Below are 14,301 nucleotides of genomic sequence, written 5' to 3'. Positions count from 1 at the left end.
TAATCCCAGCTACTTGGGAGGCTTAGGCAAGAGAATCACTTGAACCTGGGAGGCAGAGGTTGCGGTGAGCCAAGATCACGCCATTATACTCCAGCCTGAACAATAAAAGCAAAACTCTGTCTCCAAAAAGAACAAAAAAAAAAAAAAAAAAAAAAAACAAACAGGCCAGGGCAAGACCCAGTCTCAAAATAAAAATAAATAAGTAAAATAAAGAACAATGTAAAATCAAGCAATCGAGGTCCTCGGCCACACTGTAGAACTTTGGGAGATGCTCACTCCAACTAACTGCTGTCACCTTCACCATTCTATTCTTTTCTTTATAAATCACCCAGTGTGTGGTATTCTGTTACAGCAACACAAAACAAAGACATTAAGATATCATTTCTCCTAGGCTGGTAATTTTACAAATCGGCAAAGGCTCTACTGGTGAGTCTGTAAGACACAGGTATCCTCACACACTACTGGTGAGAATGCACACTAATGAGTGGAATTTGACACTGCCTAGCAAAATTACATATGCATTTGCCCTTTGACGCAGAAAGCCCATTTCTAAAAATCTAAACCACAGATACTCAGGCAAAAAATACAAAAAGATATCCTTGCTTTTTTTTTTTTTTCTTTGAGATGGAGTCTCATTCTGTCGCCAGGCTGGAGTGCAGTGGAGAGATCTCGGCTCACTGCAACCTCCGCTTCCCAGTTCAAGCAATTCTCCTGCCTCAGCCTCCCGAGTAGCTGGTACTACAGGCGTATGACCCCACGCCCGGATAATTTTTGTATTTTTAGTAGAGACGGGGTTTTACCTTGTTGGTTAGGCTGGTCTCGAACTCCTGACCTCAGGTGATCCACCAGCCTCGGCCTCCCAAAGTGCTGGGATTACAGGTGTGAGCCATTGGGCCCAGCCCCTTGCACTCTTTTGATAACAACAGAATGCTCAAAAAATGAAGACATGTCTAAAGAACATGCAAGGCCAGGTGCAGTCAGTGCCTCACGCCTGTAATCCCAACACCTTGGGAGGCCGAGGTAGGTGGATCACCTGAGGTCAAGAGTTCAAGACCAGCCTGGCCAACATGGCAAAACCCCATCTCTACTAAAAACACAAAAAAACCAGCCATGCATGGTGGTGCACACCTATAATCCCAGCTACTCAGAGGGAGGCAGAGGTTGCAGTGAGCCGAAATCACACCACTGCACTCCAGCCTGAGCAACAGAGCGAGGCTCCATTTCAAAAAATAAATGCAAAATAAAGAACATGGGAGCCAGCCTGAATGAGCTTCACTTAGCCAAATCCGGGACACTTTAAGCATCAAAACACATCAAGGCAATAGATAATCACCCACCGATGACAATAAGGACGGCATAATGGATTATCACACTTTGAACAGAACGACAACTAATACAGACAATCAATACACAAATGAGGACTATGGATAAGTTCTCCCTTACGATAAAATGTTAACTAATAAATGGAGACAGAATAATAGAGTTTAAAAATCACCATTTTGCAATCATCACCATAATAAGCAATTCAGGCAAGAATCACACTGGGCCAGGCACAGTGGCTCACGCCTGTAATCACAGCACTTTGGGAGGCCAAAGTGGGTGAATCACTTCAGATCAGGAGTTCAAGACCAGCCTGGCAACATGGTGAAACTCCATCTCTACTAAAAATACAAAAAGTTAGCCAGGCATGGTGGTTCATGCCTGTAATCCCAGCTACTTGGGAGGCTGAAGCAGGAGAATCGCTTGAACTCGGGAGACAGAGGTTGCAGTTAGCAGAGACTGTGCCACTGCACTCCAGCCTGCGCAAGAGAACAAGATTCTGTCTTTAAAAAAAAAACAAAAAAAAATAGTCACCAATGGATGCTTAAAACTAATGGATGAAAGTTTAAGAATACTTACATAAAATACTCCCCCACAAATGACTTTTTTTTTTTTTTTTTTTTGAGACGGAGTCTCACTCTGTCGCCCAGGCTGGAATACAGTGGCCCGATCTCAGCTCACTGCAACCTCCACCTCCCAGGTTCAAGCAATTCTCCTGTCTCAGCCTCCTAAGTAGCTGGGACTACAGGCATACACCACCAGGCCCAGCTAATTTTTGTATTTTTAGTAGAGACGGGGTTTCACCATGTTGGCCAGGCTGATCTCAAACTCCTGACCTCAGGTGATCCACCACCTTGGCCTCCCAAAGTGCTGGGATTACAGGCATGAGCCACTGCGTCCGGCCAAATGACTTCTTAATTACAAAGGAAAACAGTAACTGAACAGTAAAGAAACCTCGTGGACATCACCCTCTCCAAACGATCCAAGTGGACCTCATCAAGAGTGAGGCAAGTCCCTATCTTAAGCCTTTTGATGGCATTCACTAAGAAGGATCAGCAGGACTTCTGTGGCAGTCCTGACAAATATGCCTATCCTGTATCTATCACAGAGGAAGACTAGGTAACAACTGGCTATCAAAAATGTCAACATCTTGAAAGACAAAAAAAGGCTACGGAATTATTCCAGATTAAATTAGACTTAAAAGACATGACAACCACCAGATGCAACGTATGACGCTAGATGGGGAGGTCTTTTATGGGTGATATTCCACAAAATACAAGAATCTGTACTGTATGTAGGATACTACTTGTACGTATGTTAAATTTTCTGATTTTGATGATTAGTATGTGATTCTAGAAGAGAAAATGTGTCCTCAGAAAGCAGACATTGAAGTATTTTGGTATAAAAGGAAGTGATGTCTGCAACTTACTCTCAAAACAGTGCAGGAAAGTAATAATAATATGTATGGACATACAGACTGTGACAAAGCAAATGTTAACAGTTGGTAAAACTGGAAGAAGAGTATACAGTAGTTTTTTGTTCTCTTCCAGCTTTTGGTAGATTTGAAATTATTTCAAAGTAAGTTGAAAAATGCAAAAGACTTCATTTAAAAAGTTTGGCTCAGAGAAGTGAGACTGGAGTTGTGAAATATTCTCTGAAAACTATGCAGCCTAGTCATCCCTTTAAATAGATGAAGCTTTATTTTTGGATTCAGCAGATCCTTTGTCCATATTATCCTGGCCCCCAGCACACCAGTGCTCACTCAGTTAGTCTCGGAGTTTACCAGAGGAGGATTCAAGGATACTGGGATGAAATTTATTTGTAAAAAATACTGTTTATCACACTGTCCAATAAATCATTAGTGCCCACTATGTATAGCTCAACATTAATGTTTTTACAATTTAGTACTACAAAAAAGGCTTTTTTCACTCAAGAAACAGATATTTCTCTTGATTTCTGATGACAGAAATTACATAACTATGACTCTTATAATATTGTTGGATAGGAAGACTAAGCTCAAATGTGCGGACCAACTTCAGCAGCCACTGGGCTAAAGCTCAGGGTGACTTCCTAGGTCCCTTCTTTTCCTTTGGCTTGGTTATTTTTATCTGAATTTTACCATTTTTTTTCCTATTTTGAGGCAAAACTGAAGCCAAAAATCATTTTACCTCACTGGGAAATACAAGATGTGCTCAAGCTAGAAAATTCAGGCTCCTTCTGGTCATACACTGGCTATGGGGAATTCATACGGGGACTCCCTGCCACCGTTTCTAAGTCTTGACACCAACTTCTGAAGCATGACTTTGGGCCACAAAACAACGATCTATAGAAGCTGAATCTCCAAGTGAGCCAAGCTACATTAATCACTTACCTCAAAAGGTCAAAACTGAGCACGACATTTTGGGTATTTATAGCAAGAGAGATGAGTAAGGTCCATGACTTACTAATATGAAAGGTATGACAACTCTGTGAGCATTATTTTATTGCTACTATCAAGAAATCCTTTATACTTCAATAGTTCTGCAAGACCAAAAATACAAAGCAAAAATCTCACATGCAAATATGGAAATGAAAAATACTTTCACCTCCTGGTTTCATTCTTGACACAACCAGACCTGAGGGGACATGAGGTGAACCCACGGGGGTAGAGGGAGGGCATGAGTTAAGAGGAGTTGTAGCATCAACAACGCTGACTTTGTCTTGTTAAGTTTTAGGGAGAAAAGCAAGTTCTAAAATAAACAGCTACAAAGGTTGATATGATGTGTATTTCAAAAAGAACTCATACAAGCAAAGAGGCAGATTTTTCCAGTCCATAACCACTTCTGGTCGCTTCAGCAGCAAAAAGGAAGGAACTACCAGTAGGAGATGGACTGTAGCAAATTAAAGACGGCACCCCCACAAGGTTGTCAAGGAAACCAAACCGAGTGCATTTTTCTATAGAAAAGAATCAAGGGTAAGGTGAACATGCCGCGGAACATTCTGTGGCAAAAATGATTAAAAACCCTTCTTGAAAAAAATCTCTAAGAGACCAAATTTACTTCCAGGCTATTTTACTAAGCACTACATCCATAACGCAAGCAGGCAAGCTTGTATTCCCAAACTACCAGCTACATGGATTCAGCAATCAGCTTACTACAACCAGCTAACTTGGGTCACCGATATTTCAGGGCATTTCCTAAGATCTATCTTTAATAGCTTAACGGCATCGAAGTGGTCACACTCCAAAAGTTAAAAACAAAAACCTGTACCACAATTCCACACACATGCTTTCCCAAATTTAGGGTGTTCTTCAAAATGGAGTCTTTTTAAACACATCGTTTTTCAGCAAAAAGGCAAATCTATGCAAACCAAAGCGAGAGCTTGGCCTCAGTGTGCCATTTCATACTGGAAAAGCGCAGGGAGGGCAGTAAAAAGGGTGTCAAGTTGGGAGATCGATGCAATTCTCTCCACAAGTAGGTGGTAAAGAATCCTCAGCCAGGAGGAATGACACGCACACGCGGGCACAGAACGAGGGCCAGTGCTGAGAACGCTGGAAGGCAGGGACACCGTTCGCTAGGAGATGAGTGACGTTAAAGGATCTGCAGTGATCTGTGCCTCACGCTGGCGAATATTCCTAGGAGGGAAGATCCCGCGCTCCCGGTGCCTCTCAGGGTGTCCACCCCGGCGGCGGCCGGAGCCGGGCTGCGGGACCAGGGACCCGGCCACGTGGGCGGGGGAGGCGAGGAGCGCCTGGCTAGCTCAGAGTGGGCACCGCGTCCCTCCCCTCCGTGCTTTTCCTCTTGTGGCCCTTCCCGGCGGGGAAGAGGGGGTTTTAAGACGTCAAGGCAAGGCTTGGAGGGAAGCGGCGGCCAGCGCCCCACCTGCCCAGGTAGGTGGTCGCGGGGCTCAAGCCCCGGGCGACTGACACAGCTCGACCTCCAGCTGAGGTGGACGCCGGGGGCCGGGAGCGGGGCCGCGGAGGAGCGGGGGTGGGCGCCGAGCGGCTCTTACCCGGTGCCACAGTCCACCACGCAGGGAGGCAGGGAGCCCGCCATGCTCGGGACGCGCGGCGCTCGGCCCCTCCGGCCCCCCGGGAGTGCCCCGCCGCTGTCCGCTCGGCCGCCCGCTCGCCCTGCGCGCCGCGTCTCCCGCGAGCCTCCGGAGCGCCGCCGCCAGGAGCCCGGATGCTCGGCGGCCGACACGTGACGTCACTCCCCGGTTGGCCAATCAGAACGCGCGAGTGCGCCGCCCCCTCCCCTGGCGCGCCATCTTTAGTGCTGGCACCGAGGCTTCTTGGCCCGACACGTCCAACCTTGCTGCTGGAGAGATTGGGGTTTATTTTTAACTGACTTACATGAACGCGACCCCATTTCCGAGGCCTGGCGCCTTTCTCATCCTGTAAGTCTTCGCTCGAATGTCACCTTGCGAGGGAAGTTGTTCCTGATCACCCTGACTAGGTCCCCCACCGGTACTGTATCCTCTGTCTCAACAATCTGTTGGTTTCATTCCTAACCCTTAAAGCAAAGTGTTTATATTTTTATATTTATGTATTTGTAGTCTGTCTCCCCTACTGGACTATCAGATCTTCTAGGATAGGGCTTGAGTTTGTCTTAATAACTATTGATGAGCAGCAGGTGCTTAGCACAGTATTTGGTGTATATGTGGAAGTGCCCAAATGTTTGTTGAATGAGTAACCTTCCCCATATAGCAAAAAAAAAAAAAAAAAAAAAAAAAAAAAAAAAAATTAGTTGGAATTGTCCAGGCGCGGTGGCTCACGCCTGCAATACCAGCACTTTGGGAGGCTGAGGAGGGCGGATCACAAGGTTAGTAGTTCCAGACCAGCCTGGCCAACATGGTGAAACCCCTTCTCTACTAAAAAGACAGAAATTACCCAGGGGTGGTGGCAGGCGCCTGTAATCCCAGCTGCTCGGGAGGCTGAGGCAGGAGAATAGCTTGTACCTGGGAGGCGGAGGTTGCAGTGAGCCAAGATCGTGCCATTGCACTCCAGCCCGGGCAACAGGGCAAGAGTCCACCTCAAAAAGACAAACCAAAAAAAAAATTAGTTGGAATTATTTTACTTAACACTGCCTAAATTTTTCTCAGAAGAAAAATCTGCAAAACAAATGCGGGACAGCCTTAAGGAATGAATGACCTTAGACTGAGTAAACCACACCAAGATCACTCCTGGAAAATGTTTTCCAGTGTCAAAGATGGGATGATTGCCCAAAAGTTCTTACTGAAACCAAAGAAGGCAAACACCACCTACTATATTATCAAGTTACTGAAAGCCCCACTCGCCACTTGCTTCCTGCTTCTTGCCTGATCATAAATTCTTGATACTAATTTTTTAGGAGCTTTCTGGAAACGTCGTTTTTTTGTTTTGTTTTTTGAAACAAGTCTCACTCTGTTGCCCAGGCTGGAGTGCAGTGGTGCAATCTCTGCTCACTGCAACCTCCGCCTCCCAGGTTCAAGCAACTCTCCTGTCTCAGCCTCCCGAGTAGCTGGGATTACAGGCGCCCACTACCATTCCCGGTTAATTTTTTGTATTTTTAGTAAAGACAGGGTTTCATCATGCTGGCCAGGCTGGTCTCGAACTCCTGACCTCGTGATCCGCCTGCCTCTGCCTCCCAAAGTACTGGGATTACAGACATGAGCCACCACGCCCAGCTGAGACATGTTGTTTTTACAGGTACTTAAAACATTGTGTTTTTTACCTAGAAGTAATAGATATGTTGACCACTCCTAGGTGACCCATTATCTTTTTTTTTTTTTTTAACTCATAAGTACCCATTAAGGCCCAGACCTAGAGAATGTTTAGGAGAACTGAAGAGAGAAGTAAATGGGAGGAAAATAAAAGGGAGTAAGTGTGGAGGAATCCCAGTTTAGGAGCCCAAGGCTGGGGCCAAAGATTGGCTGGCTTGCTTTGTGTTTTGCCAAAGCCCTGCCTTGCTCCCTTTTCTTTTTCTTTTCTTTTCTTTTTGCTTGTTTCTTAGAGATAGGGTCTCACTATGTGGCCCAGGCTGGAGGGCAGCGACTGTTCCCAGGCACAATCCCACTACTGATCTGCATGAGAGTTGTGATCTGCTCCATCTCTGACCTGGGCCAGTTCATCCTTCCTTAGGCAACTTGGTGGTTCACTGCTCCTGGGAGGGCGCCATATTGATGCCAAACTTAGTGCGGATCCGTCATTCTGGGTGGCACAGAACTCCTGGGCTCAAGGACCCTTCCACCTCAGCCTCCCGAGTATCTGGGACTACAGGCAAGTGCCACTGCTCCCAGTCCAACTCCTATTTTTTCCATGGTCCTGGCCTAAACATAGATTAATTCTAAATTACAGGCTGTTGACACTGCCATGTCTTTTATTTTATTCACTTAACAGACATATCAAGCGCCTGCTGTGAGTCAGGCTTTGTGTTAGACTGAGCATGCAGCAGTAAACAGGATGTTCAGAGTCTCTGCCCACGAGAGTCCACTGGGAGACAGCAACAGGAAACAGGCAATTACAATACCGTGTAGTCAATGCGAAGACAGGGCAAGTCCAGGGTGCCCAGCAAGCCACAGAGGGGCTGACTTGGGAATCAGTAGCGACTTCTCAAAGCAATGGTATTGAAGCTGAAACCCAGAAGGTGGGCAGAAAGCAGCTAGGTGGAGGAGACTGTAGGGTGGAAGAGTGTTTCTGGGATGGAAAACATGTACAAAGCCCAGGAAGAAAGACCTCAAGGCTTGTATAGGACCCAGCTACTACACCAGGGAAGAAGCATTTATAGGAATTTGGTACTGACTAGTAATAAAGGGTGTGCGTGTTCAGGGAGCATCTTCTCTGCATAGGACTTACTGGGATTGATGGTTATGGTCAGCGACTGGTAGAAAACAAAAGATTTCCTGACCTCAGTGATTTCCTCTAGATACCACTAACCCTTGATATATCAAAGATGTTTTATAGGCAGATATCAGAAAACCTAACTACAAGTGGCACGAGGAAAGAGCAAATTTGTTATCTCACACAGTAGGAAATCCAGTGACTCCAGGATAATTTGTCCACTCCATGGCATCATCATGGGCCTGTACGTTCAGCTCTGCCAGGGCCCTGCATGTTGACGTTTGTCCTCAGCTTATCACGTGCAGTTTTGAGATGGCTGCAGCCACTCCATGCACCAAAATCATGATGGACAAAAACAGTGGAAGAAATGCCCCATCATGATGCCCTTTCTCAAAGGAAGTGGGAGGAAATGTTTCCAGAAGTTCCCAGCTGCTTCTCTTCTTGTGTCATTAATCAGCTCTTTTTCTGTTCTTTTTCTGGGGTGGCCATGACAAAGAACAACAAACTGGGTGACTTCAACAAAAGATACTGATGCTCTCACAGTTCTGGAGGCCAGAAGGCCAAATCCAAGTGTCAGCAAAGCCATGTTCTCTCGAAGACCCTAGGGGAGGATCTGTTCCATGTCTTTCTCCCAGCTTCGGATGGCTCCTGGCAACCCTTGGCATTCCTTGGCTTGCAGGTGCATCACTCCAGTCTCTGCCTCCATCATCACGTAGCCTTCTCCCACTGTCTGCATCTTCACATGGCATTCTCCTTATAAGGACACCAATCATATTGGATTAGTGCCCACCCTAATGACCTCATCTCAACTTAACTACATTTGCAAATATCCCGTTTCCAAATATCACATTCACCGGTGCCAACGGTTAGGATTTCAGCACGTTCTGTAGGAGACACACTTCAACCCACAATTCCAACCTACGCCAAAAGCAGTCACTGGATGGTTTATTCATGTTCATAGATATGCAGCATTGCCAGCATCAAATGGTGTTTATCATAAGTTCCTTGGAAAGTGGTGCTGGGATGACGCAGGACTCAGAATGGTAGTTATGAAATAGTCACCTCTGATATACTGAATTGACTTAGATTACTGAAGAAGACCCCCTTGGGCTGGAGAGGGGCCTCATCTCCTCTGAAATATGTGGCTGCCAATACCTGACTGAAATTGGGTTTGATCAACGAGAAGAGGAATGGCCATTGTATGAAGACACAGCACTGTCTTGTGAGAACAAAAGAAGGCGGCTGTCTGCGAGCCAAGAGGAGAGGCCTCACCAGAACCCAACTCTGCTGGCATGGTAATCTCAGACTTCTAGCCTCCAGAACTGTGAAAAAATAAATTTCTATTGTTTAAGCCACCCCGTCAATGGTATTTTGTCATGTCAACCTGAACAGTCTAAGACAGTTTTCTGTATATTCTTCTGTGTTATTCTTAGATTGTATACTCCTATACATCAGAAACTAATTGCATCAGTTTTGACAGTACCTAAGGCGACACACCCACAGAGGTATAAACCTCCTATTCTATAAGAAACACTTCACCGGGCATGGTGGCTCACACCTGTAATCTCAGCACTTTGGGAGGCCAAGACAGGTGGATCACCTGAGGTCGGGAGACGAGACCATCCTGGCTAACACAGTGAAACCCCGTCTCTACTAAAAATCTAAAAATACAAAATTAGCCAAGTGTGGTGGCACCTGTCACCAGCTACTCAGGAGGCCGAGGCAGGAGAATCACTTGAACCCAGCAGGTGGAGGTTGCAGTGAGCTGAGATCGTGCCATTGCACTCCAGCCTGGGCAACAAGAGCAAAACTCTGTCTCAAAAAAAAAAAAGCACTTCAAGTACTATCTTTATTAATTATATTGGTAAAGAGGTTTGCCCTCTCCAATATACTTTTAAAAATTCCTGCTACTAAATGCATATTAACCTAGGAAACCTTTCTCTGAGTAGCTCAGCCTGCTTTCTGATTTGTGCCTTAAATTCAACTTGTCATGAGAGAAGTGTTTTAGTTGGCTTTTGTCAGCAGGAAGAAGCATCTCTTTATTGTGCTTCTACGTAACAATGGCTTCCTACTCCACCTGCTGCCAACAGTCAGAAACATGGAAACCAGAACACCTCCCATATACAATTCAGCATCTCCTCTAGCAGACGATGTGACCATTTCATAACTATGATCCCAAGTACTGCCTTAGATCCACACCACTCTCAAATGAACTTGTAATAAACACCATTTGATTCTGGCAATGCCATATATTTATGCATATTAAGACAGCTTAAGAACAAAATAATCAGGGCTTAGAGATTGTCTATCCAATGGGATTTAGTGCATGAGTCCCCGGACAATGGGATCTTAATGTCCTGCATTTAAGTAGTTGTGCTGGGCCAAGAAGGAAAAAGAACACAAAAACTAAAGGCTGTCTTCAAAACCTGCCCACCCAGCAGCTCTGCGAATCTTAAATCTCAGAGCTGTAGGCAAGAGCAAGCTGTGTGTTCCCTGTTGCCATGAGGATGCAAACGAGAAAGGAGTACCAAAAAAATTAGAACCCCGTTCCTTTGAAAGTAGCTGGCATTCTCCTTTAAGAGGAAGGGCCTGTCACTGGACTCAATGGGCCTCGCTGATGTCTTGGCAACAGCAGGAGAAAATGGTCCAAGCAAGAGTTGATTGGCCAGAGTGTGTTGAGTGTGTTCAGAGAGTTAATAACAGACCCCAAACCACAAGTCTTAAGAAAATTACCCAGAGAACTGAACGTATTCAGACCAACTCTGCTATGTTTTGTCTCTGCCAAGGGCAGTTACTCAGACTGTGACCCTCCATGCCCCCTTCTCTTCTTGCTTCCCTCCTATACTACTCAGCTGCCAAGCCCTGGTCATTCAACCCCACCGCTTCCCTTGTGTCTCTGTCCCCTACTTTTCACTCCAACTGTTGTTCTTGCTCAACTGCTCAATAGCCTCCCACTAGCCACCCTGTCTCCAGGCTTTTGTCTCTCCAAGACATCTTTCAGGAAAATTGTACTGCTATGAGGGACATCATGACAGAATTCCAAAATGTATGTATTAGGTCAATCTTCTTTCCCTAAAACCATCAGTGATGTGTTTTTCTTATGGAATTTGATCCAAACCTTTATTATGGCATTCAGGGTTCTCTAAGATCAAATTCTAAATTACCTTTGCAATCTCATCTCACATTATGCCCACACACTGTTCTTCAAACCCTCTGTATTGTCAGGTGTTTGTGCAGGGCTCTGAGTCTAGAACATTCCTCACCTACCTCATTCTCATCATCCTTCAAAACTCTGTTCAAAGCTTCCCTCATCCTTCCAATTTCAATTCATATCCGCTTCATTTATTCATTCAACAAAGTAGGCTGAGTGCTTCCATGTGCCTCTCATCAGAATCAGTCACTGATTCTATGCCCACTGCTCAGAATCCAGAGATGAAATCTGGGGAGCTGCATTTTAATAAGTTCATCCACTCTATCAGACAATATTTAGGGTTTGAGAGATAAACATAAAATTCTAAGCCCCACAACTGACTGAACAGACTCCCTCTTGGCCAAGGGGACCCCAGAGAAACCTTGAAAGCTGAGTTCCTAGCCATAATGGGGTGTGATATGGTTTGGCGCTGTCCCCACCCACATCTCATTTTGAAATGTGCTCCCATAATTCTCAGGTGTTATGGGAAGGACCCAGTGGGAGAGAACTGAATCATGGGGGTGGTTTCCCCCACACTGTTCTCATGGTAGTGAGTAAGTCTCACGAGATATGATGGTTTTATAAGGGGAAACCCCTTTCTCTTGGCTCTCCTTCTCTCTTGCTGCTGCCATGTAAGACGTGCTTTTCACCTTCTGCCATGATTGTGAGGCCTCCCCAGCCATGTGGAACTGTGAGTCCATTAAACCTATTTATCAGCTGGGCACGCTGTGCAAAACCAGCATCCGGTAAGCATAGGTATAATAGATGTTAGAGCCAGAAGGAATCTCAGTGATCAGTCCTTCAGACTAACTCAATCCTTTTATCATTTTAAATACACTTTTCTACTTTTGAGCTCTTTACCTTGAATGTTGTCTCTTTTCAGTAACAAATGCCATGAATTCCCATCACACAATCACTATGTGTCCTAGAGACTGAGTGGTATCCAATAAAAATTAAATTATTTTGCCAATAGGGAGGGAAACTGCTGAGTAGCGTAAATTGGATTCCAGGCAATCTGGACACAGCGTACTGCCAAAAACTAGGTCCAAATGTTTCTTGCCATTGTGCAATCTCACAAGCAACAGGTTTTGGAGGAACTGGCTTTCCAAGGGTCTCTCCTCTCCTTATTGATGTTCATTCTGGAACATTATCAGAAGCAGGACAGCAGGAATTCTCATGTAATTATAGTAGAATGAATAAAGCAAGACTATGTCATTAGAAAAATATCTTCACCAGATATTAACTTAGTCCTTTCCAGCAGAAGTTGTGCTGGGAAACAAGGAGGTCACAGTGAATGGGGTGGAGCAACAGAGCAGGCACAGGATGGAGGGGGGTAAATGGGAACCCACACTTGCTGCCTTGACTGCTTCATTCAGCAGAACCTCTAGTTGCAACAATGTGTATCTGAAAACTACGTGCAAAGTTACAATATGTTTCTGACAAACGACCTTTTATCAGAGGAATACCAGTCCTTTTAAACTACCAGGCCCAGAGAGGCACTGAAATGAGACAGCAATCCCACTGTACTTTCCCCTTTTTGAGCTATGTATTCATGTCTTGAAACTGCTTACTATTGCCACAAGTAGCTATAAATTAACCTAATAATGCCACACTGGACACTATAGCCACAACCTACAGCTTAACAATGTACAGCCCACCAATAGTTTATTTGATGTTAATTTAAATTGTTGGTAACAACTCAGGAATTGCCTTTTTTTTTTCTTTTTTTGTTGTTGTTGTTTTTTTGAGACGGAGTCTCGCTCTGTCACCCAGGCTAGAGTGCAGTGGTGTGATCTCAGCTCACTGCAACCTCCGTCTCCCAGGTTCAAGTGATTCTCCTGCCTCAGTTTCCTGAGTAGCTGGCACTATAGCTGCCCACCACCGCGTCCGGCCAATTTTTGCGTATATATTTTTTTGGTAGAGATGAGGTTTCACCATGTTGGTCAGCCTGGTCTCGAACTCCTGACCTTGTGATCTGCCAGCCTCGGACTCCCAAAGTGCTGGGATTACAGGCGTGAACCACCGCACCCGGCCAGGAATTGCTTCTTTTTTCCCTTTAAAAATCCACTTGTGACCAGGCATGTTGGCTCACACCTCTAATCCCAGCACTTTGGGAGGCTGAGGCAGGCAGATTACTGAGGTCAGGAGTTCGAGGCTAGCCTGACCAACACGAAGAAACCCCGTCTCTACTAAAAATACAAAATTAGCTAGTCGTGGTGGCACATGCCTGTAATCCCAGCTACTCGGGAGGCTAAGGCAGGAAAATCACTTGAACCCAGGAGGCGGAGGTTCCAGTGAGCTGAGATCGCGCCATTGCACTCCAGCCTGGGCAACGAGCAAAACTCCATCTCAAAAAAAAAAAAAAAAATTCACTTTTAACTGCTACTAACCTGAGTGCAGATTCAGGGTAACTGGAATCTACATTCTCGGGTTGCAATCCTCAAACTTGGCCCAAATAAACTCTCTATTTAGATTAATTTTGCCTCAGCTTCTTCCTTTTAGGTCAACATTTCCATGTCTTATCCTTCTATTTCATGTACTTGCCTTACACAAAAAAGTGCAAAGTGAATTCTCTGCGAGAATAACTTGCAGAACAACATATGGCCACTGAGTTCTTGATATCTAGAGCTGATAGTTAAGGTAAAAATGATACTGTATTTTTTTCATTCAATTGTCACTTTATTGCAAGATGGTAGAATTAATTGCAAATTTAAACTATAACCTGGTCATCTTTAATCAGGCAGCAGGTTTTAATAAAGGCAAACTGCTTATTCAGAAGTGATCATGGAACTCAAATGCAGAGTAAAAAGGATGAGAAACATCTGACTGGCCAATAGATTTTGTGCTTTCACCATATGAAATAAACTTTTCATTTTTAAGAGAAGTAAATTATAACTTCAGTAGACACCAATATAGAAAGATTTTGTCACATAGACTGGTTTCCATTTAGTCAGTCAACTATTTCTAGCTGTCTCAATTGGGATAGATACAT

The 14,301-nt window shown here is 44.9% G+C and overlaps 1 protein-coding gene across 7 annotated transcripts in view; it reads right to left on the bottom strand.

Moving 5' to 3' along the window:
* Positions 1-5,496, bottom strand: part of ACTR3B (actin related protein 3B) — a 99,693-nt gene extending 94,197 nt beyond the window's left edge. For 2 of the 7 annotated variants that reach the window (XR_004058047.1, XM_030933032.1), the window contains exon 1: positions 5,311-5,488. Coding sequence is in view for 2 of the 7 variants with exons in the window: in XM_030933029.1 (XP_030788889.1) it covers positions 5,311-5,354 (44 nt within the window). In the remaining 5 variants the exon portion in view is untranslated. Of the gene's footprint in view, positions 1-5,180 lie in introns of all 7 variants that reach the window. The other 5 variants (XM_010384062.1, XM_010384059.2, XM_030933029.1 and 2 more) reach the window with 4 other exon arrangements.
* Positions 5,497-14,301: the final 8,805 nt, after the last annotated feature.

The sequence above is a fragment of the Rhinopithecus roxellana genome, chromosome 6 (assembly GCF_007565055.1).
Source record: "Rhinopithecus roxellana isolate Shanxi Qingling chromosome 6, ASM756505v1, whole genome shotgun sequence".
NCBI lineage: Eukaryota > Metazoa > Chordata > Mammalia > Primates > Cercopithecidae > Rhinopithecus > Rhinopithecus roxellana.
The sequence above is the reverse complement of the archived record's forward strand: the minus strand, read 5'-3'. Positions and strand labels throughout refer to the sequence as shown.